The 22,411-nt window shown below is 30.0% G+C and overlaps 4 protein-coding genes and 1 long non-coding RNA gene across 5 annotated transcripts; 1 reads left to right on the top strand and 4 right to left on the bottom strand.

The window, feature by feature from the left end:
* The first annotated feature begins 2,050 nt into the window (after positions 1-2,050).
* LOC135119763 (DNA repair protein SWI5 homolog) lies at positions 2,051-2,765 on the top strand. Its single transcript, XM_064044143.1, has 5 exons — positions 2,051-2,197; positions 2,336-2,363; positions 2,430-2,494; positions 2,556-2,647; positions 2,701-2,765. Exons 1-5 carry the CDS (start codon positions 2,061-2,063, stop codon positions 2,763-2,765), a joined length of 387 nt encoding a protein of 128 aa, XP_063900213.1. The 5' UTR covers positions 2,051-2,060.
* A 346-nt stretch (positions 2,766-3,111) lies between these two features.
* Positions 3,112-5,402, bottom strand: LOC135119790 (actin-like protein 6B). Its single transcript, XM_064044177.1, has 14 exons — positions 5,333-5,402; positions 5,102-5,214; positions 4,831-4,921; positions 4,659-4,781; positions 4,527-4,602; positions 4,383-4,477; positions 4,220-4,326; positions 4,070-4,159; positions 3,953-4,014; positions 3,760-3,868; positions 3,665-3,703; positions 3,465-3,605; positions 3,236-3,373; positions 3,112-3,176 (listed from the first exon to the last, which is right to left on the bottom strand). The coding sequence occupies exons 1-14, from the start codon at positions 5,355-5,357 to the stop codon at positions 3,150-3,152; spliced, it is 1,236 nt and encodes a 411-aa protein (XP_063900247.1). The 5' UTR covers positions 5,358-5,402; the 3' UTR covers positions 3,112-3,149.
* Positions 5,403-7,108: 1,706 nt separating this feature from the next.
* Positions 7,109-14,075, bottom strand: LOC135119762 (uncharacterized). The gene is made up of 18 exons (XM_064044142.1): positions 14,022-14,075; positions 13,760-13,957; positions 13,040-13,095; positions 12,859-12,985; positions 12,742-12,801; positions 12,629-12,690; positions 12,475-12,568; positions 12,303-12,414; positions 11,907-11,973; positions 11,708-11,848; positions 11,584-11,641; positions 11,430-11,526; positions 11,121-11,322; positions 8,860-8,955; positions 8,579-8,658; positions 8,244-8,457; positions 8,014-8,173; positions 7,109-7,351 (listed from the first exon to the last, which is right to left on the bottom strand). The coding sequence occupies exons 6-18, from the start codon at positions 12,644-12,646 to the stop codon at positions 7,161-7,163; spliced, it is 1,530 nt and encodes a 509-aa protein (XP_063900212.1). The 5' UTR covers positions 12,647-12,690; positions 12,742-12,801; positions 12,859-12,985; positions 13,040-13,095; positions 13,760-13,957; positions 14,022-14,075; the 3' UTR covers positions 7,109-7,160.
* Positions 14,076-14,100: 25 nt separating this feature from the next.
* LOC135119789 (uncharacterized) lies at positions 14,101-14,491 on the bottom strand. Its single transcript, XR_010278368.1, has 3 exons — positions 14,352-14,491; positions 14,246-14,298; positions 14,101-14,189 (listed from the first exon to the last, which is right to left on the bottom strand). It is a non-coding gene; the product is annotated as an uncharacterized LOC135119789 (long non-coding RNA).
* A 1,407-nt stretch (positions 14,492-15,898) lies between these two features.
* On the bottom strand, positions 15,899-21,705 carry LOC135119761 (uncharacterized aarF domain-containing protein kinase 2-like). Its single transcript, XM_064044141.1, has 11 exons — positions 21,477-21,705; positions 21,287-21,394; positions 20,976-21,127; positions 20,811-20,924; positions 20,525-20,682; positions 20,347-20,452; positions 19,867-20,069; positions 19,631-19,807; positions 19,427-19,566; positions 16,295-16,418; positions 15,899-16,072 (listed from the first exon to the last, which is right to left on the bottom strand). The coding sequence occupies exons 3-11, from the start codon at positions 21,088-21,090 to the stop codon at positions 15,899-15,901; spliced, it is 1,311 nt and encodes a 436-aa protein (XP_063900211.1). The 5' UTR covers positions 21,091-21,127; positions 21,287-21,394; positions 21,477-21,705.
* Between the last annotated feature and the right edge of the window lie 706 nt (positions 21,706-22,411).

Here is a 22,411-nt window from a genome sequence, read left to right as displayed (position 1 = left end):
ATTGTTAAACGAACCAGCTCTAACACTAGCAAAGTAAACATAAATGCTGGCTTTCAAAAATTTTATAGAATAGAGCAATGTGCCACTGTTCTTCAATTATAAGGGCAGCAGAAGCTACATTTACTGTTTGAGATAAATTGTAACTAATCAACAATGAATGGTAGTTAACATTAGTAATTTATATATTTTTGTAGAAGTTGGTTCTATTTTATAATAAATATGTTTTTATAAGCTTGTTTAAAAGTCCTTATAACATTTTTAGTTTTGATCTGCGGATTAATTTTGCATATGGGGGGTGCGAAAAAAATTATTATATATATAAATATTGCCCTGACTGACTGTTTAACTGAATTTTCTGTGCTTGTTGTATGTTTGTATAAACAGATTTTATAAGAGAACGGTTTTGTCGAATTTTAAAAATAACCTAGAATCACGTATATTTCCACACAGACGCCATTATTTTAACGCAACTAATCGCCCCGCTAAAACTTTTATGTTAAAGTTTCCGTGAAAATCGAGTTAGCCCCCAAGCCAAACGAGTAATAGCCTATCAACCTCTTATCATGAGCTAGGAAAATAGCTAAGGCCACCATGCTGCGCCGCTTTACGCAAGAAGCCATGCCCTGTCAGTTTCTGTTTGCATTTCGGCAAGGGCATTCCAAAACGCGTTTTTCATTTGCCATTATAGCCGGACCGTGGCTTCGGCTATAGAGCCGTCTTTTCGGATACCGAAAAGCTTTAGACCGAGTTTGTCACAAAGGAAAGTTTGGCTTGTAACATTGTATAAACTACTGGAGAGAGGAAGAAAAAAAGTTACATGCATGACCATGTTTTTTTTTTCTCTCTCTTTTCTTGGACTAGGTTGCCTATTGTATGTGGACTGGGTCTTTCCTGTGTATAATAACTTACCGAGATAATTTAATAAACAAAGTATACTTTTTCTTAGCGTTAAGTAATAGAATTATTAAAAAAACAACAGTTAAGAAGGGAGAGAACAGAAGAAAAAAAAACGCTTCATCCATGCGACTTTAACCCTTACTCCTTTGTGATTACAAATGCTCAAAGCTTACCGCTGGGATCGTATCCCATGTACGCGATCGCACTCACTGTAAGAAGTACTAACAGCAGGGGACTAAAGAGAATCTTCCCTTATACCCCTACTCTATGCCTTATATAAGAGCGACGTGCCATGGTTCGACAACCTTCACTCGTGTATTGTCTTACATGCAGAAGTTACGGCGAATTACTCTTTGTAAAGTCCGCTAGCCTAATTGCCTGCAGCGCTACTTAGTCACGCTTGTTTAAACATTAAGGTTAATGGGAGAAAGCAGGCTCTATTTGACCCGAGGAAACGCACTCGCCATCACTACCGCTAACCTGTAGGTTACTAGGCGAAATCATAGGGGTCAGCATTGACGGTAAGCTGTTACGGTGGCGGCTCAAACATTGTATCCTCTCTTTTTGCCAAAAGGAAACTTGTGTTTGCATAAAGCGACTCCTCTGTGTGTTTTACATACTGCCAATTAACAATTACCCGTTTTAACGGGTACGCCATGGTTTTATTTAAAACCACCGTTTTCCAAGTCAACACTTTGTTCTCACCACCTATGGACGGCTCATTAATTACAGATTAGTTAGTCACTGGCAGAAGCTTTGTTTTATATAAAAATTAGAACTATAAGTATAAATATTATTGCTTTGATTTAAGCAAAAAATTCTATTTTTACGCTATCACTCTATTAAGAGCTTAAAAAATTAGTTTATATCAACTCTATCGTGCACCAGATAATACCAAATACAAATAAATAGTTTCTTTGGTGAACTTTTTGTAGTAGAAAGGAGTGCTTGTTATAAGAATTATAAGAAATATATGAATTATTTTTGTATAATTTATTCGAGTGTATAGAAACCAATAAAGAAAAATCTTTGTATAACTTCTCAACTACACGATAAGAGTTGTAAAAAATAGCCCGTACTTAAGGAAAATGCGCACCACAGGTAAATATCAGACCCTCAAGCAGCCTCATTTTTCATAGTGACCACCCCTTGGGTTTCTTGTTATGCAAGAGTCGCTTCAAACTATTGAAAATAGTGCGAGTAAACGTTTATCGTCCGGTTGTAAAAACTCGATAAAAAGAAGACGCTCTATTCAATCTCCTTCTTTGAGCAAACCGTTTTCCACACCCCGTCGAAGTTGGTATTGTAGTACTGTTGCTTTTAAAAAAGAACATTTATACTAGCTTATTAGTTACATTTTGTACAATTTTTAATTTAGCAAGTGCTTTACTTTTGATACTGTTTTTAACAATATTTTCTTATAACTATTATTAAACAGCGGCGGCTCCCCTTTAAACTTAGAAGAGGTCGCTCTATTCTCTACGGCTTCCTGTTTTGAATTTATTACTTTCAACGATAATTTATTTAAGCAGGATATCAAAATTATAGAAAATGAACTTGAAGAACTTGATGAAAAGATCAACGCTTTAAAATCTGAGTTTTTAATCCTAGCGATAGTTTTTTTAATACAAAGTTACTAATAACACAGTTACTATCAGGTACGATGATAGCGAGCTTTCAGAGTATATAACACTTTTGCATCAGTACAACGAGATTAAAGATGTAGGACAGTTACTTCTCGGTACAATTGGTGAGCGTTCTTAAACGTTTATGCATTTTCTTCACTACTGTGATTTTTATTAGCTGAAATAAAAGGAGTCACCACTAAAAAAATTTACGAGGAATACGATTTAGAAGTGGATTGTTGATCCTCTAAACACTAAATCCAATATAATAATTGATAATAGAATAAAAATTCAAGAAAAAAACTTAGCCTTGATTTTATTAAATGTCCCATTTAATTCGTTTTACTAGCATGATTGTTCGTATTTAGGAAATTCTTAATGTTTAAATTCTATTTAAATGTACATATTTAGATTAAATAATAGAGACTATAAGATGATCTCTTTCGATTCTCTAGGGGTGAAATTTTTTTAAACAAAAATAGAAATCAAAAAAATTGGTATTTAAAAAAATTAACTGAAAAATTTAAGGTCAAAGTAATAAACTAAATAAAAACTAAATAGAGTAAAACTTTAATTTTTTATTTTTAAACTTCAAGTCTCAACAATTCAATTTTCAATGATTTAAAATCACAAGCATCTTTTCTCCACCAAATCCTAAAATTTGTAATTATAAAATAATATAAAATTTATATAAACCAGAAATAAATGAAGACCTTCCCTAAATCGGAGTATTCAACTTTGCTAATCCACTTTTGCTGGAAAGCGCCCAACGAGGCAAGTATAGATCCGCCGATCCATGAACTAAACTGGCGCTCTGAGTTCGTTTGTACAGCGAGAACTTTCAATTTTCCCTATAATTTATAAAAATTGAAAGCACACAAAATTAAAAAATTAAAACAATTTCTTTAATTTAGAACTTTTATTAAATTGAAAAAAAACTACATCACTGGAGTTCCTGAGCAATTGACGGTTGAGCCGATCTACAAGGCCACTCGTAAGAGAAACGCCGCCCGTTACTATAATGTTGCTTAGAAGGATTGCACGAACATCGACGTCGCAGCTCTCCACACTGTTGGCTATAAGCTGTTAAAATCTCAACGAATTTAGTACAGAAAAAGTATAAATTTCGTATAATAATTTACGGAAAATAAATCCGTGTTAGATTCGCTTCCAGTTGCAGCCTAAATAATAAAAGAGGTCATATATATATATATAATAATAATTTAGCTTTTTTAACAGGCGGTGGTGAAAAAAGGGATTCGGGAATCGCAAACCGCTCAGCACCAAAAAAGGCTTTTGTTCCGGTGCAAAATTCATATGCGAGCGTTGGAATATGTTGTAATCCGCTGTAAATTCGTTAAAAATTAAATTTTAAATTCATAAATAAATTACATTAAAATTATTTTAACTACTATACGAAAAAGTGTCACCTTTCCTTAAGCGGAGCGTCGGACACTTGACAAATGGTCTTATAAAAATCATCACATTCGTTCTGATAATTTTATAATTCACTACATTATATTAAGATAAACACATACTGGCCCCACCATAATACAAAGAGCATCAAAAGAAGACGTCATTTGCAAATTGGACGGGACAAACTTTTGCCGTTTTCCCTTCGCATCTTCGTAAGGCTCCTTTAAAAAAATTTAAAAAGCAATAAAAATTTGCGAAACAATAAAATAAAAGAGATTCACTTTTTTAAGAATCTTATAACGAGGAATTAGATCTATCCCTTTACGGCTGATTGCTTGAGAGCACAATTCAAAAAGCCAACGTCCACCAAGTGGGCTCCTCTTGACGCCTACAAAAATATAATTTTTTTAAGATAAGAAGGATGAAAAAAGGCATGCAATCTGCCTTTATTTAAGACAAAGCCGTCAAAGACGGGAGAGGCACTCGCGCCCGAATAGCCGATATCAAGGACGACTGCTGCCGATCTTCCGAAGGAGAAACTAAAAAAAAAATTAAAAATGAAAAATTCTACATAAAGTATAAAGATACGCGCTCAAGACTGGTTTTCGCATTAAGTAAAATGCAGGAACTTCGTACTTTTCAAAAAAAAGTTCAGTAATTTTTTCTTTACAGAATTATTTTTAACGTAGTTAGAGAAGATTATTAAAAAAAAAACACAACCTCTTTGATGCCTAGAACTCCAGACTTCATCTCCCATCATCAAAGGGTGTTCCTTTAAATTGCAGCGCAACTGATTTTTAAAAAGATCATCTAAAAGTTCTTCACAGGCCTCAAAATCAACAACTACCAATATTTTAATTTACAAAATGTCTTAAATATTAATAAGAATTACTTTCTCCATTATGTACAGGGTTAACTACTTCCATTGAAGGCCGTGGCACATATAACTTATTAGTTCCAACATAATATTTCCTTTTTTCTTCCTATAAAGTATAAATGGAAAACTATTCAACGCTCTATTATTATTAAAATTTTTATTTTTACCTATTAAACAGCCAAAAATAAAAGGGGTAACTAATTTCTTTTAAGTTAATTTAAAGTAACCATTATGTTCAACTTGCTATACTTATTCAGAAATATGTATATCAAAAAAAAAAGCTTACAGACGTATTAACTCCCACAAACGAAGGAATCACAACACTGGGAAGCTCCTCTCCTGCATAACCCGCTTTTGTAAGAAAACTGCCTACTTCGACTACTAAAGCACCAACATCGTCTACATATATTTTTTATATATATCAAAAAAGCTAAGTAAACATATTTTTTTGTAATACAAGAAAGTAAAAATATATATATCTATTATTTTTAAGCAAAGTAAAGGAAGTACTCGTTACCTCCCCCGTAAATTGCACCGCTCATAACTTAAGTCACAGGAAATGCGAAGTAGTGCTATAATGAGTCGCTTGCCCCCGGTGAACATTCTTTTTTGTAAGCGCTAATGATATATCCTTCTTTTTTTTTTACTATTTTAAATAACATTGACTAAAAGTATTTGTGTTCTATATTATACAAGAAGTATTGGAACGAGGGGGATAATGAATGTAAAAAACTAATTTTTTTTCATAATTATTTCTTTAGAAATTTTCTTGTAAGGATTAAATCTTTGCGAACACTAAATTAAACCAACGAGCACTCTATAATTTATAACCTTTTTTTGTAACTTGTATTTCTTGTTTTAATTAGATAAAGTTAAATGTATAAAAAATAAAAGAACTTGACGAATAAGTTAAGCTCAGTTTAACTAAAATATATCTAAGCTTAACATCTATTTTTCAAGTATCTAGTGAAGGAAACATTTCGGTAACAAATAAGCTTCTCTGACATAGGAACTATTCCTTAAATTAAGTTTTATATCTGAAGTGCTATTGATTGTTTAAAGCATAAAATATATTATTAAAGTCAGCCACAAACTTAGCCACTTGCTTTTCACCAGTTAAATCTTATACAACGCTCTTATCGCTACTATTTAAAAATCGTAGCTTAAAATTACCTAGATTTGATAAAAAACTTATAAGTATTTGGGCTAAAGCTCCGATCTCTGCTTTCTCATATAGGCCAGTAGAACAAAAGTAAAACGTTCAAAAAAAAATATAAGTGAACTATTTATTAACGAGTTTTGTATAAAATACAACTTTTATTTTTTAATTATAAGCATACAAAGTTATAGTTAATAAGAATTTTTAACTTTTCTTTAAAAAGTTTTGTATATTTTTTTAAAACTTACAAGTAAAACTGTTAGTAAACTGTTATAAAAGGTATAAATAGTTTTAATAATTAACTTTTTTATAAGGATTTCCATATATGATACAACCTTCAATTGTAGTAAAAGTAAAATGTTTAGTAAAAAGTATACTTCTCAAAATAATTTTTAATTAAAGTTTTCGTATACAATACAACTGGCGTGTAAAAATAATAGAGAATTGTTAAAAAAAAAGGTAAATTAAATCAAACAAATTAATCTTTTTATCAAGGAGTAACGTACACAAGACAACTTTCATTTTTAATTAAAAGTAAAATGTTTAAGGTAAGGTAAATTTATTTATAAATTATATACAGGTTTCGTAAACATTACAACTCCCAAGAAAAATTAACAGTAAATTGTTAACGAAGGTATAATTATTCGAAATAATAAAACTTTTTTATAACCAAGTTTCGTATATAATACAACTTTTCTTTTAAAATACTTGTTAAAAAAATTTATTAAATCAAAGTTAATAATCTTTTTATCAACAAGTTTATATGAGGCAACTTCCGTTTATATAAAAATAAGATAATTGATTAAAGAATATATTCCTTTCAAGATTCATATGTATTGCTACTTTCGCTATCAAGTATAAGTAAAATAACTATTCAAAGTTTATAATCTTTTTATATTATCAAGTTTCGTATATAAATACCAAAAAAATTTGTTAATTAAAAATAAAAGGTTAAAAAAATTATTAATATATATAATCTTTTTATAAATAAATTTATATATAATACAACTTTCTCTTAAAATTAATAATAGTAACTAGTAAAAAAAAGTATAATTACTCAAAATGATTAATCTTTTATTAATAAATCCGTTATAATTCAACTTTTATTTCTATATAAAATTAGAAAAACGAGAAAAGAATTCAAATTCGGTCGATCAGGAGAAATTCAAGAAATTGGTATAGAAATTTATAGAGCTATATAGAGTCTGTCAGCGATTTTGAGTTGGGTTCTAGTGAGGTTGGTCAAAAACATGACCATAAGCATGTCATGCAAATTATTATTGAAAAGTTTATCAAAAGTTTCAGTGTCGACGTCGGGAATAGTGGAAATAATGTCCCACAAAATATGGCTTATTTGTTTATCAGAAGGTATTTCCCCTAAATTTAAAAATTAATTAATTTAAAGAAAAGTTAAGGTTATAATGCAAAGAATTTTTTCTATATTGAAAAACGTATTTTTTTTTAAAAAAAAATAGTTCCATAATCAAATATTAACTATTATTTTGTAAAATTGAGAATATAAATTATGAAAAATATTTCTCCTAAATTCAAAATTATAAAATATCAGAAAGAAATTTTCCCAAATTTAAGAATAAGATACTCTGCCTAAAATTAAAAAAATTAATTTTTTGTTTTATAAATTAATATAGAAATTCAAAAAGGTATTACCCCTAAAATTATAAGTTAATTAACTTCTTTTAATAAAATTAAGAATATAAAATGTCAGAAGAAATTTATCCTGAATTAAAAAAAATTAATTTTTTTTAAAAAAGAAAGAATATGATTTCAGAATATATTGACCAAAAATATAATCATTTTTTTAAATAAAAGAAAGTAAGATTATTATTAAAAAGAATACTATATTTTATAAATTCAAATTTTTAAAAAAAATAATATAAATTTTCCAAACGTAATTTTCCTAAAATTTAAAATTGATTACTTTTTATAAATATATGAATATAAAATTTAGGGAAAATTACGATAAATAGAAATTAATTAATCTTTTTAGTATATAAATTAAATTATATAATAAATTGCACCATCTAAAGCCCTTTTAACATAAGTTGTGACGCGAGTTATTAGCTTTAACAATTCCGAAAGAGCTGATTTAAGATGATTCTTATCGGTCATAATAGAAAACGGATTAACCGTATCAGTATTTTTTTGCATCATGTCAACGGCAATAGCTTCATTCTCGGCCTAAAGTAAAAAATTAGAGAAAATTTAAGTTAAATTTATAGAAATTATAAAAGTTTGTTAAATAACGAACATATATAACTGTGGTGTCTAGAGAATAAAAAGCGGTTCCAACGTTCGACTCGGAATTTAATTGTCCAAATTTCATGGTCTGGTAGCTTTTAATAGACATGTCTCCGTTAGTAAGCATTACATCAATAGTTAAATGGACGGGATCGCAGCAAAGATTGGTATAAAATTCGTGAATAAGCAGAGAATAATCGTTAATTTTGTCGCCGGAGGCAAACCTTTGAAAGTAAACAGAAAACTAATAAACTGAATTGTTTTACTTTTATAAAATTAAAAAAATAGCGACAAAAATTTGAATCTAGATGAAATATTACTAAAAAAAATTTTAATAAAAGTTACCAGCCCACTATCACTTCTTTAGGGTTAACTTTTTTATGAAGCTCATAAAACTTCGTTTGAAATTCCATATTTACAGCCACCTATATATAAACAGTTAACTTAGAAAAAATTTTCTAACACGCTTAAAAATTCTGCCAAAAAAGAAAGCAAGCAAGTAAATAAATCAATGTTTCAGTAGTAAAACAATCTCAAATTCTTTGAATATGGTGCATATCATTCTTACGAGACTATGATAAGGGTCTATATGAAATTTAATTTTTAACACTATAATGAATTCCAACCTCATGTTCAGTTTCACTGTGAGGGACCATAAAACATTTAGTTACAGTCACTTCATTTTCTAATTTATGCCCAAGCAGCGTCCCTATAACTCTTTCCTGAGTAGGAGCTCGTCGGGAATAGAAATCAATAATACTTAACAAAACTAAAGGACGAACTTTTACTCTTGTTGAAAGCTTAAGATCATCTAAAAATAAAGGTTGAAGTACAACTCGAAAAGGTTGGTCAGTCATTATTGCAATGATAATTTTATTTAGTAAAACTGTACTAATAAACTTGTGAAAGCCGGGTCAAGTTTACAAATGAACTCGTGAGCGCCTCGTGGGGTAAGAAAAAGTACGTTGTGATTGCAACTTTTACTACACTTTTAACTAAAAAAGGTTTTCTTTTCTGAAAAATAAACTATTTTTACAAATGTTACAAAAATTTTTAGCTCTTTTAAATAAAAATTTTTATGGAGAAATGCTTTTACAAGATAGAAATAATGTTTGTTGCAAGATTTTCACACGTTTAAGTTAAAATATAATCATAAAGTCCTTTCATTTTATAGAAATCAAATGAATTGCCATTTCTCCAGTACTTATAAATAAAAAAATATTTAATAGAAAAACGCTTTTAAATGCTAGAAATACTAATTTATATGTGAAAAATTCTTGTGCACTTTACTAGAAGAATTTTTGTAGAAAATCGCTTTATAATTGAAATATTATTTTTATTCTTGTGTCAATAATACCACACTGTAAGTATAAAAATTATTAATATTTTTATTAATGTTGCAAATCCTACTGCAATCATTATTAGAAACAAATGTAAATAAACGCATCTATTAATAGATGTTATTTGTATTAACTGCTTATATAAAGAAATATTATATACAATGAATATATTTTAATTCCAAGTGAACACTTTTTATTATCTATCTAATTCGGGACCGATTACTAGTCTTAATTAACTTTTTTATAGTATTAAGAACTATTTTTTTATAACGCATATAAGAGATATGGCATATAAGCACAATACTGAATAACATAAAGTTTCAACGAGTTGGTTCAGAGATAAAGTTTTTTTATTGCATGTTGATCTTTATTGCAAGTTTTAAACTTAAATTAATGATATTCTTGGATGCTGACGACCTTCACTGACTAACTTTTAAATTCAACTGAATTATAGGGAACTAAACTTAAAATTACAAAAAAATTCTTCAAAGTTTTTATAGACGTGTGCAGTTAGGATGTGTACTAGTACCAAGTTATAAATTGCCGATGCCAGATTTAGACGCGTACAAATCCAATTTAATTTTTTTATTTCGTAAAAGTATATAAGCCCTTTTTAATGATAAGGAACAGCCCTCTTGGTTTTGGTCCCCGGGGAGGGCGTGTCGACCGCTACTGCACCTTCGATAAAACTACTCGTCCTTTATTATGTTGATCACTAAGGTTTAATTATACCAAGTGTGAGGGTAAACACAACAAATGCAAATAACTGGCGTTACCTAAAGCTACAGTTGTAATAATTACTTCCACTTTCTAATAAAACTCTAAGATTTGACTTATTACTATAAAAACTAAAAATTAATTCCAACGCAAAGTAATTTAAAAAATAAATCTTCCATCCATTTATTTAAAAAGGTTTAATAAACAAGAGAGATGCAAGCAGCCTTCCAAATGTTTATGCTAACGCTACAAATTTATTATAATGAAAACTTGAAAATCGCGTCGAAATTAAAAAAGTGCAAATCGTTTAAAACAAATAAACGTATAATTATATTTTTAATTACTTTGAAAAGCCTCCAATTAATTTATTGCAAAAAAGATGAGATTAAAAATGCCTCTTAAAATTAAAAGCATTAAACGCAGGGAATGCAAAAATTTGCGTGGACTAACAAACATTAAAAAAATCGAAAGAACCAAAAAAGGATGCTAGATTTTCTCTTAAAAAAATTCAAATGTTCAACTAATTACGGAAAGCACCCAATAAATTTATCAACTTGAATAAAAATTTATTTGAAAATGTGACTATACAAAAATGTTAATAAAACAATTATTAATAAATATTCTCCTTAGAAGTTCAAATTGTTAAAACTTAAAAAATCAGTAAACCGAAGGCCAAATCTCGAAATTTTTAAAGATGTAAAATTTCAACACTATACAGTGGAACTTTTAAAGTAGTCAATTTAATCTTGCTTTCAAACTGAAGCAAAAATCCATAAGATCCTGAAAAAAATTAAAAAATAAAAAATTATATTTAAAATTAAAAAAAAAACCAAAAGTCCTGCTAAAATTTTAAGCTCGCAAGTAACAACGCCTGCGATTTCTAGAAGACACTGGCGCGTCTCTGCGAAGAGGACCAGCCGGGGAAGATGCGAATCTAAAAGGACAGCCAACCAGTCCAGTACTTGAAGATACGAAGGAGCCCGCAATGCCGCCGTTAACTTTTTAGCTACCCGCTCTTCATTACTTGCGTAACTAAAAAAAAAAAAGTTTTACAAATTATAAGGAGTTAAAATTTTAAGAAAGTAATTTAAAGAATTAAAATAAATTAAAAATAAGTTAAAAAAAAATTTTAAAAAAACCGACGAATCCAGCAAACGGCAAAACGCAGAAGCTTCAACGTTGATTCAATCGGGATTTTCTTAAGAGCGGAGAGAAGAAAATTATCGTTTCGCGCCGCTAACAAAAAACAAGAAAGCGTTAAAGTATAACCAAAAAGTTAAAATTGAAATCTACAAGAAAATGCCAAAGCAAGAAGAACATCGCCAGGCTTTTCATAAGGAGGTTGCAGTTTCTAATAATCAATAAAAAAATAAATTTTACCATAAAAAATTGTAAAATCGAAAAAATTGCTACACACCTTGCGAGCAACCGACCAGTGTTGACTAAAATATTCCAATAAAAAGGCATCGTTGTCCTGATTAACTGCAAAATTAAGTAAATCGACTATTTGGGACTCAGGAATATCAGACACGTGCAAAAAATAGAGTTCAAGCAAATCCTACAAAAACATTCAAAGAAAAAAAAAATTAAAAAAAAGATTCAAAGGAAAAAATTACGATGGCTTTACGCTCCAGTAAAAAAGATAAAAGTTCAGGGCAAGCTTGATAGGAACAAAATCCGCTTCTAAAAAAAAATAAAATATAAGAAAACGCAACCATAAAAAAAAATATAAAATAAAAAAAACTAAAAAAAAATAAGCTAAAAAAAATCTTTTGATTGTGCTCTTCACCAATAAATTATTACTTACAATTAATATAAAAAAATTATAATTATTAAAAAAGCAGAACTAAAACATAAAAAATTTATAAAAACTTATAAAGAATTGATCTAAAACATGTTATAAAAAAATTATAAAAATGCTAATAAAATAAAAAGCAACAAAAAAGATAAAATTATATAAAAAATAATAAAATAAAAGATTTTCAAATTCAATAAATTTATAAAAAATTTACTCTAAAACAGTTTTTATCGCACTTTCCAGCAAAATTTCTTTTTGATCAACACAAGCTCGCAGAAAGCTGCAGACAAAAAAATACGAATAAACTGAATTCTTTGAATCCGAAGCTGTAGATTTAATAAAAAATCATCTCAGTACAAATAATAATAGTAATAATAATAGAAAACTTTTTTGCGTGTAAACAGAAAACGCCTTCATAAATTCATCTTCATTTCTCTGTTCCATTAATTTCAACATTTGCAAGATCGCATCTTGTTCAGACTGCGCATGAAAAAAATCACTACTAGTCAGCTCTTCACTAATAGCTGCAAACGGTTTAACTTGGAAAGGAGCAAGCATGTTTTCAGGATCTCTTAAAAATTGCTTCGTTTTGTTTAAATTGCCTTAAAAAAAAAATTAACAAATTAAATAAATTAAAAAAAAATTTTGCTTGCCAAGAAGGTCAGCTGTAAGAAGCTCGCGCGTGACAATAGGGAAAATAGTAGCGTTGCTTCCTATAAAGATTTATACTTTATAAAAAACTTAGAAGAATACACAAATTGCAAGACAACCGTCTACAGCAATAAAGTAATCGCAATCCACTACTCGAATCTTAAAAAGGAAACAGTTTAATTTTTCTTCGGAATGGCGTTTTTTTGAAAGATGATTTGAATTTAGTACATTATTTTCAGTACTGCTCTGGAAAACGTGAATGATCAAAGCTGCCAAGTATAGAAACACATGCAAACTCACAAAAGTGTCTGATTGCAACAAAGTCCCATAATCAGTTTCAAATACGCTTAAGATGTCTATAAAAGTATTAATTTAAATTTAGTAAAATTAATGTAAACATAATAAAAATAAACTAAAAATAGAAATCGTAAAATCTAAAACTATTAGTAAAGATAAATCAATTTTTTAAAAAATTGAAAATATAATAATAAATATTAATTTTAATAATAATAAAAAACTTCCAGTATATTAAAAAATAATAATTTAAATAATCTAAAAGTATAATAGAATAAAAATATTATATATTCTTAAAAGAAAATATTTATAGTATCAAACATGACATAAACTACTTTTACAAAATAATAATGAAGACAAACTTTGATTGTCAGTATAAATAGTATAGTAATTCAAATAATCTTAACTGATAATAAAATAATTTAATAAAATTTTAGAAAAAAAAGAGCAAAATTGAATATATAAATAATCTTTAAATAGTAATAAGCAAAAAAAAAGATATACTACATTATCAGAATACTAACAAGAAATTTTTAATGCATATAAATTAGTTCAACTAATAATTATCAAAAAAAATTACTTTATAATCAGTAAACTATAAATAAAATTCTAAGATAATATAAATTATTTATAATTCATAAATATCAAAAAAATAAATCACTTTATTAGTAAACTAAAAATAATGAAAATTATTTTCAATAAATAATAATCAAAAAAAAATAATACTTTTATTATCAGTAGAAGTTCCAGAAATGCAGACATACGAACGATTAAAAGCAATAAGATCCGCACGCCAACGTTTTTGATCAAGCACGTGGCCTGAATACAGACTTAAATTTCTTTTAAATTTGCTAATGAGCAGAAAGCTGGTCTCTTTCTGCCCCTCCAAAATCAGATGACTAACGCAAAGTCGTTCTTTTTCGTCTAACAAAAAAGTTAATAACAGATATAATCATAATAATATTCATATTCATAAAATCGATCGTACCTAACCAGACAAGTCTTTTGGATTCAAAATCAAAAGAAACGGAAAATAATTTACTATTTTCAGTGTTTAACTGCTGCTGATAAACTATAAAAAGACCGTTTTTGCTTAATTCATAAAGCAAAATAAAGTAAATGTTTGTTTTATAAATGGCCAACAAGTAAAGTGGTCCTTAAATAAAAACAAAGTTACTTTAATTAATTGATAAAAGCAGTAAATGATTAAACCATCAGTGGATATATAACCAACTTCGCTATATAATAAAAGTTCTATATTTCCTCTTTAAAAAAAATTATCAATAAAAAATAATAAGGGAAAAAAATAATGCGAGACATATCAGGAGGCGGGGATGATAAAGAGGCTTTCACATCGGAGGGATATTTAGTACATAAAGTTGAAACTTTCCCATTGGAAAGAATTAAAATAGGTTCACTAACATCTTTATGAATGTGGAGACCCAAAATTGAATCTTCGGAAGTCTGAAACTATTACAAAAACAAGGTAATTAGTCGATTAAAAATATCCTTTCAGTATATAAATAACCTCAAAACATCGAATAGACCAAAAGAAATAAAATTTGTAAAATATTTAATTTTTGTTCACTTATAAAAAATTTACCAAATTTGTTTCAATGCTTGTGCTTGAAGAATCCCAGACATAAAGAGTATTGTTATTAGCAACACAGAAAAAGCAACCGTTAACTGGATGCTGGACGGTTGGAAGAGTTAATGATAAAGAAAGCCCAACTCTCCAAGACAAAACACATTTTTGATCCAAGAGATTATAAATGTGAATAGCAGAAGATTTTAAGGTGACTGTGTAATTATAAATTACGTTTACTTAGTCACAAATAAGTACCTTAAAATGTAAACATACCGATAACATTAGTTTCAACTAAATGCGGAGAAATGCCGATAATATCTTCAGGTTGGCATATAAAAAGAAAAGGAGGTTGAATGCTTACACATGAAGAAGTCATATTTACTTAACTAAAGACCCGCTACACGAATACATGATATTAAGTACAAATAAATAGAACAAGCTATCTGACTTTATTTCAGTTGACCACGTGGGCCCTCTTTTGAGGGTTAACACTTTGAGGCCAGAGAGCGCCACTGTAAATGGAGGTGGTATGCAAGTAGTTTACTTTCATGTTTGTTAGCTTAAGGAGATACCGTGGTCTCCACGGGTTTAAAATATGTGATTAAGGGGGAGAAGAATTTATGTATTTGATATTCTATACTATGTACAAGTTCTCGAAATTTAACTTATAATCCAACACGTTAAACTAATCTGCCTTTTTTTGCTTATGATGGATCGGCTAGCTGTTAATCTTTTATTGGCTATAAACGAAATAATTTTTTTTAGTTTTTTATCGTTTTTTTAACTTAGGAATCTTAACTACGGATACTGTTACGTTAATTATTGTTTTTAGTATGTCTTTGTGGTATTTTACCCTTTTTAGATAAGTGTAATGATTGTCAAGATTTTTTTTAGACAAAAATTAACAATTTTTTGAGCGTCCATAAGGTTTATTTTCTTTTTTATTAAAGGCGTATCTTTAAATTTGTTAAGGAGAAAGTAGTAAACAGCTACTACAAAGTTGTTTTTTCTCGTTATAAATCTTTTTATGATGCCTTTATAAATAGAAAGCTGGACAGTAACTTTGCAGTTATTTTTTGCTTTTTACTATGATATACAAACAATGAATAAAGTTCAACTTGTATTTTAATAACTGTATACAGCTTCAATACATTTATTTACTAATGGCGTTTCTGATGCTCGATCGAGTTAACAACTCCAAATAAACGAGATCTTACAGATGTTTTATTCATCCACGAATGCAAGTGAAATTATCTTCACATGTGTTCACGTTTAATTTAGACCTCCCAAACGTAGCTTTCAACCATGCTGACAGTAAGTCGCGTGACGCCGTTATTGTGCGCAGGCCCCCAACTCGTGAGTTCTTCCGCTAAAAGGGGATTAGCGTGGCCAGCTATCCTTTCGTAGAGGACGATGGCTTTACTTTTAAAGATTGTGGTCAGCAGCTCAGCCTGTGGTATGTGGTGAAGTATATCATTTTGCACAAACCACGGCGTGTTCGCTTACAGGCGCAGCAGTTTGTTTTGTCGCACTTAAAGCGAGGAAGTTAATGCCGATAAGTCGTAGGCCCAGACAGGAGATACATATATCATATCCAGCAGAATGTACAGCACATGTAGCCTTCGCTTATTGCGCAAGGAAAGTTTACTTTTGTTACATAATAGAGGATATACGGTATGGGTTGCTGCCTTGGGCTTCACCGCCACATAATATACGTGGATGCCCGACAACTTAGAATCTGCGCTGTCGTTCAAAATTATTTCTGGTTTTAAATTTTTTCGTAAAAATTCTATAACGCTTAAACTAATAATTGGTTATATTGCCCCTTATATATATAAGTTTAGATTGAGATCAATTTAATGTAGTTTGTACTAGAAGATTTCTTCCATACTTGTCCTTATCGCTTTTTAAAATTTAAGTATAGATTAAAACGTTTTGGCACGTATTCCCCTTCGGTGCAAAAAAATTGCTTCAATCTTTATACGATATTTTCATGATCACTCCATATTGGGGTTTTTTTTTAAAGCGTTTGAATGACCATAAAGGATAGCTTATTTAGAGACCTTAATATAATGATGCGTTAACTTTCAATCGATAAAGAAAATGATGTAAAATGTCTTTTAGATCATGGCAAGCCATATACTGAGATCGCTCATGAATGTGATGTTAGTAAGATACAATATCCCGGATCAAAGCTCAATATGATCCAAATCGTCCTTGCAACGAGCCTGGGCGTCCAAAAAATTTGAAAAACCGGGATATAGCTTGACTTATGAAAAGTGACATTGAGCGCAATTGAATCTGCACAGAAAGTTTCAAATGTCATAGAAACAACATTAGATAGACCAATTTCAAGATCGACCCTATCGAGATTATTGCATCTGCTGGTCTCCATGAGAAAAAAAAAGTTAATTAAACTCACTTTGACGACCGTCACAAGCGACTAAAATTTTGAGTTTGCAAAGACATAGGAAAACTGGTCCATTTATGCCTAGGAAAAAGATATTTTTTCGGACAAGACCAAGGTCAATCGATATGGTTCATATGGTATTAGGTGGTGTTGGAAGCAATCCGGCGATAGTGAGTACTTGGTCACCTTCTGGTGCAAACGTATAAACATGGGGGAGGACGGTTATGTTGTTTGACCCTGCATAACATCTAAAGGGGTCGGATATTTAGAAAAATGGACAGGGAGCATCACCGCAAGCACTTGCTTAGACATAATTAAGAATAACCCACCCACAACATGCGATTGGTATGACAGCGAATTGGTTTTCAGCAAACTAATGCCCCATGCCACGCTGTACTATCGGTGCGGTTATGGCTTCAATTACAGTCGTTCCAAGTATTAGTCTGACCTCCGCAATCTCCTGATCTCATCCCATTGAGTACGTATGGGGAATCTTGAAGAGAAAATTGGGATCATGCGAATCATCCCCTGTTAACTTGCACGAGCTTTGGACACGTGCACAATCAGAATGGAAAAATCAATCCTACAATCTGATTGCCGGTATGCCAAAGAGGATACAAGCAGTGATTCTGGCAAAAGGGATCCATACCAACTATTAAAACCTCGTTTACTAAAATTAAAATTTTTCCTACGTTTATAGTATGAGCATAGTGCTCAAGGGAAGCGCATATGTGATTATATAAGTCTGGCTCGCGCAAGATTGCAGTTTTTTTTTCCTTTTTCTTTGTTTGTTGTGCAGTTGGATTTGGCGCGTCTGGGAGTCCATAATTATCAAATAAATTTATAGTGCTTTCTACTACTTCGGCTTTCTTGCACTATATTACTATATTGTCTAAAATATACTTTATATCTTTATTATATTACTTTGCTGTCTATAATATAAAATTCTCGAAGACTTACAGCCTGTGAAACCATCAAAGTGAAAAATTGTAATCTTTCAACTTTACAAGCTCATATCTTTTCGAATATTAAACCAATTTAAGATCAAGTATTAGTAAATCTAGCAAGAACATGGAAGTTTACTATGTACAAATTCTAAAGAAATCCAATAAGTTATCGAAAAATTATTATATATTACATGAAAAAAGGTAAAACATCGAAACAATTTTGCACGATAGTGTATAAAGACCCCCAGGTATTTTACCTGGGAGCACACGAATTTTCTAAGACGTTAAAGTTAACAGAGTTGGCTGTTGCAATATAAACACACATTAACCCCTTTATAATAGATTTTAACCTTTCCAAAGACTTCTGCACTTATTAATCTAAAACCGCCGCCTTTTCTTTTATCATTTTCCAAAATCTATACTTCAGTTATAAGTAAAAATAATTGCTGAAATAAATTTAATTTTATTAACTGCGTGCTTGCCTTGTAAAACTTACAAGGAAAACAACTCACCATTTTATGTTACTCTGCTCCGAAAAAACCGTAATTTATTCGAAAAAATAAGGTTTTCTTCTTTTTAAGATTTATCAGAATACAATTTTTATTAACAAATAGTTACAAGATGTGAATGACGGAATAGTACTTTTCAATCGAAGTAAGAATTTATAAACTTTTTTTTTTGATAAACTCTTTTTGAAGTATTGTCTTAGCTATGATGACTTCCGTAGATTTACTTTCTTTTTATGCCAATATGGCACAGTTGTTGAGTTTATTTATTAAGTAAGCGCAAGTTTTAAGGTTAAAAATCTTATTAAAACTAAGTAAAAAAAATTAAAAAAAAAACCTGAACTAAAAGGGAGGCACTTTTAAGTACTTTCGTTACCATGGGAAACTGCGCAGAGAATATAAAGAAGGTAACGAACGAAAATGTAATCAAAATTTTTATAAGTTTTGAAATAATTTAAAAATTATAAATCAAAGCAGGAGGGAATGTAGCTTTTTAAAGTGTACAGAAAATAAAAATTTATTTATGATACTTTTGTATAGTCAAAAACTTTTTATTTAAATTAATAATTATAAATTTTAATAAGCTTTTATTTCGGGTTGCATCTTAAGGCAAAACTAAATGAGCTAGAATTTATAAAGAATAATGAACAGGTATTTAGGGGTAACTAAAAAGCCGGCACTCTACTGCAGTGTGAATTTGCCGCTCAAAACTACATTGAATGTTCTTCTAATTAAAATTAACAATTAATATTATTATGAATTCTATATGTAGGACTAAAAGTTATAAAAAATAATTCATTTTAATAATGCAAACATTTCATTCTGTATAAAAAATAAAAAATATGATAAACAATATATAAGTAAATTTTTATTAATAAATTTATAAAAAATATTCAAATTTATTTTAATTTTTTGAAATTGTAAAAAAAAATTTTGAGCTACATCTTCCCTCTTAGCTTTGCCTCCGCCAGAAGAGGAGCACATGAGCATAATATATTTAAATTAGGATCCAGTGATCTGCCCACACCCTCCATTACCGCAATCGCTACAACTAAGTTTGCAAAATTAGTTTCGATCTTCACCTATATACACATTTCTATTATAAATCCGAGCAAATCATAAACAATAAACGAAAGCACCGCTAACCTGGTAACGCCTGAGCTGCTTAAAAACATCAGAAAGGACATCTCCTAAACGGAGTTGTGATAATATTAATTCGCTCTCGTGGACTTTTGCCACCAGTTTGCCTATTTCTTTAGCAAACGCATCGACATCGGGACAGTTATGCGAACTGGCGCGCTCTACCATGATTCGTCCCACATACTTATTTTTGTTAAATGATTTTAAATATATATATAATAGTATGTTACGCGCCAAAACACCTCACCGTCGTTCATAACAATGCCGTAAAGGAGGTCAAGAAAATTTCTTTGATCAACGCGGGAAAGTTTTAGCGATATTCCAGCGTCCAAGTAGGTGATGTTCGAATTAGCCTTTTTACTGCCACTAACCAAGATGTTGCCAGGATGCAAATCGCCGTGCACAAAGTTGTGGAAAACAATCATTCTTAAAAAAGAGGTAATGCCTGATATAAAAATTTAATAAAACAAACTTTTATCTATAACAATTATAAAAAAATAACATTTAGTTATGTGGAGTATAATAAATAAATAAACAAATAAACTAAATATTTTACATTGTTCAAGCTGAACTTACCATCGTTATATATAAAGTTTCTTTTTAACTTTAATATTACCATAGTCAATAATAATTTTGGCAAAAAACCATAATTTATATAAAAGTATAAAAAATGAGTTATAAACTTACACTTAAAAAAAATATGCTAAAAGTATATTATTAACCGAGAATGGCGAGCTTCCTGGAAACTTTTTCATCTACAGATTTTTTGCTTTCACTAAAATAATTTGAAATAGGAGTGCCCTCTTCTAGAGACTCCACAAGAACGCTCTTTAAAGTGCAAAAAGAGTAGATATAAAAAAGTCAGCAGAAAAAGGGATCCTCCCATTTTTTTCAAGCTACCTGAGAAATTAGCCCACCAATGGGAGATGGAAAATTTATATATGGCTCTGAAGCAAAGTTATTCAAAAAAACTTCGAGATTACGAGCTTCCTCAGTCAGATCAAGCTGTCCACGCATAGATTGAGAAAACTGTTTAACTACATCAACGGGGCCAAGCCCTTTTATATTAAGAATAAGGTGACCTGCTGACACAAACTTTACAATGAAACTAATTTAATTATAATAAGTAGATAAACTATAATCTGTAAAATACTAAAAAGAGGGCTGTTCAAATAAAGATCTATACATTCAAATCCAGGAACGTATGAGATTATTTTAGCTATAGAATGCATCAGAAGTAAATCACTTTCAATAAAATCGGAAACATGAGGATGAAGTACTTTTACAGCAACCCATAGATCTTATAATATAGGGTAAATAAGAATAGGTTGAAAGATTGCGCATAGCTAACCGCTTTGATTTTTTAGTTTAGCCTTGTGAACCTGCGCGATGCAACCGGATCCGAGAGGATTTGGCTCTACTACCTCGAAAACATCACTGACACTTTCCAAATTAAAGGCTTTCATAATAGCCTCAGAGGTGTAATTATATGGATGAGGCTTCCTATGCGAGTGGAGCTTAGAAAAATAAGCACAAAATTGTTCAGAGAATAAGTCACGTCGAGTGCCTACCACATATAATAGTAACTCAACGAGAAGATAAGAGTTTAATAAAGTTTAAATAGAAATTGAAAAATAATATGTATATATATGTGGAACAGACTCTAACTTGCCCACTGTCCAAACTTAATAAAAGTAGGACCGCTCGACTCTACCGCTCTCAAGAAAATATCCCACCACCATTGCGCTAGCTTTGGTCCGAGAGTATAATCTTAATAATAAAGAAAAAAGTAGAGCGAATGAGGAATCAAAACTCTAAAATATAAACTATAAAAATAGGAATTTTGTTAAACCTTTTTCATTCACCAACAATCGGGCATGTATATAAGCAAAAGGAAAAAGAACTATGATAGGAACGGATATCACACCAAGCCATAGCAGGCGAGCAAGAACTCGGATTGTGGTAAAAACTGTTGGAGTAGGCGAACTAAGCGGACTTGTTATTTTCATATTAGCTTCGAAATCGTTTTCACGGTCATACAAGGACACCATGTTATATTTGTGCCCAAAATTTAAAGTTGTATAATAAATTCGTAATAAAAGTTCATGACAATTAACTAAATTATAAGGACACGTACATATTATTAAAGTAAACAAAGCAATCATATATATTTCTCGATTGTAAACTTTAAGTTGATTTAGTTTTCCGCTGTAAAAATTTGACGTAATATTATCGTTACTGTTTCTAACAAAGGTAACTAAAACTTTTCTTGGTTGTAAAAAATATTTTAAGGTTGGTGTTCGAGGTAGGCTTGTTGAAAACTCTCTCCTTGGTAATAATTCCATAGTCAGAGGCTTAGTCTTCTCTCTAGTTATTACTTTTATAACGCTTGCAAAGCCTTTAACTTTCCATGCAGGAAGGTGGCCTAGTTTCCTGCAGTTAATAAAGCTATAAATAAAACGGTGAAGATTCCCACACTTAAAATATAAATATTTAGATGTCCAAAGCATATTTTTATCAAACTGCTTTACTTTATTCATAGCAATTGAACAAAGACTCAATTTTCATTGTAAATAATTTTTTTAAAACGTTAGTAGGCGCCACGTAGAATGGTTGGCATCACGCGGTGGGCCTAGAGAATATAATGCCATTTATGGAAAGAAAAGTTTTTAAAAGGTAACTAAGTACGAGAAAACTTCCCTTAGAGGTTTCGTTGCCTTTTATCTTAAATATACTAGCAGAAAGGAGGCAAAAAGGGGCTTGACTTAAATTCAGCTTTTTGTTGTG

Source organism: Zophobas morio, unplaced genomic scaffold (genome assembly GCF_036711695.1).
Source record: "Zophobas morio isolate AGI-343-1 ecotype UQ-CSIRO unplaced genomic scaffold, CSIRO_AGI_Zmor_V1 ptg000304l, whole genome shotgun sequence".
NCBI classification, from domain to species: domain Eukaryota; kingdom Metazoa; phylum Arthropoda; class Insecta; order Coleoptera; family Tenebrionidae; genus Zophobas; species Zophobas morio.
This window is presented reverse-complemented; position numbering and strand designations above follow the sequence as displayed.

Bases quoted from the DNA above. Each gene is read 5' to 3' on its own strand.
- LOC135119762 (XM_064044142.1), bottom strand. The intron at 11,974-12,302 runs GTAAATTTTTTA...ATTTTTTTTTAG, and splicing joins GCGATAAAAACTGTTTTAGA to AAGCGGATTTTGTTCCTATC. The intron at 11,527-11,583 runs GTAGATTTCAAT...GTTTTTTGTTAG, and splicing joins TCTTGCTTTGGCATTTTCTT to CGGCGCGAAACGATAATTTT.
- LOC135119763 (XM_064044143.1), top strand. From the start codon at position 2,061: ATGCAAGAGTCGCTTCAAACTATTGAAAATAGTGCGAGTAAACGTTTA. The intron at 2,198-2,335 runs GTATTGTAGTAC...ATTATTAAACAG, and splicing joins TCCACACCCCGTCGAAGTTG to CGGCGGCTCCCCTTTAAACT. The intron at 2,364-2,429 runs GTCGCTCTATTC...TTATTTAAGCAG, and splicing joins CCCCTTTAAACTTAGAAGAG to GATATCAAAATTATAGAAAA.
- LOC135119761 (XM_064044141.1), bottom strand. From the start codon at position 21,090: ATGAAAGCCTTTAATTTGGAAAGTGTCAGTGATGTTTTCGAGGTAGTA. The intron at 20,070-20,346 runs GTTAATAATATA...TTTTTATATCAG, and splicing joins CAGGAAGCTCGCCATTCTCG to GCATTACCTCTTTTTTAAGA. The intron at 19,567-19,630 runs GTTAGCGGTGCT...ATGTGTATATAG, and splicing joins AGCAGCTCAGGCGTTACCAG to GTGAAGATCGAAACTAATTT.
- LOC135119790 (XM_064044177.1), bottom strand. From the start codon at position 5,357: ATGAGCGGTGCAATTTACGGGGGAG. The intron at 4,922-5,101 runs GTAAGCTTTTTT...TATACTTTATAG, and splicing joins TTGTGGGAGTTAATACGTCT to GAAGAAAAAAGGAAATATTA. The intron at 4,327-4,382 runs GCAGATTGCATG...ATATTTTTGTAG, and splicing joins CGGCTTTGTCTTAAATAAAG to GCGTCAAGAGGAGCCCACTT.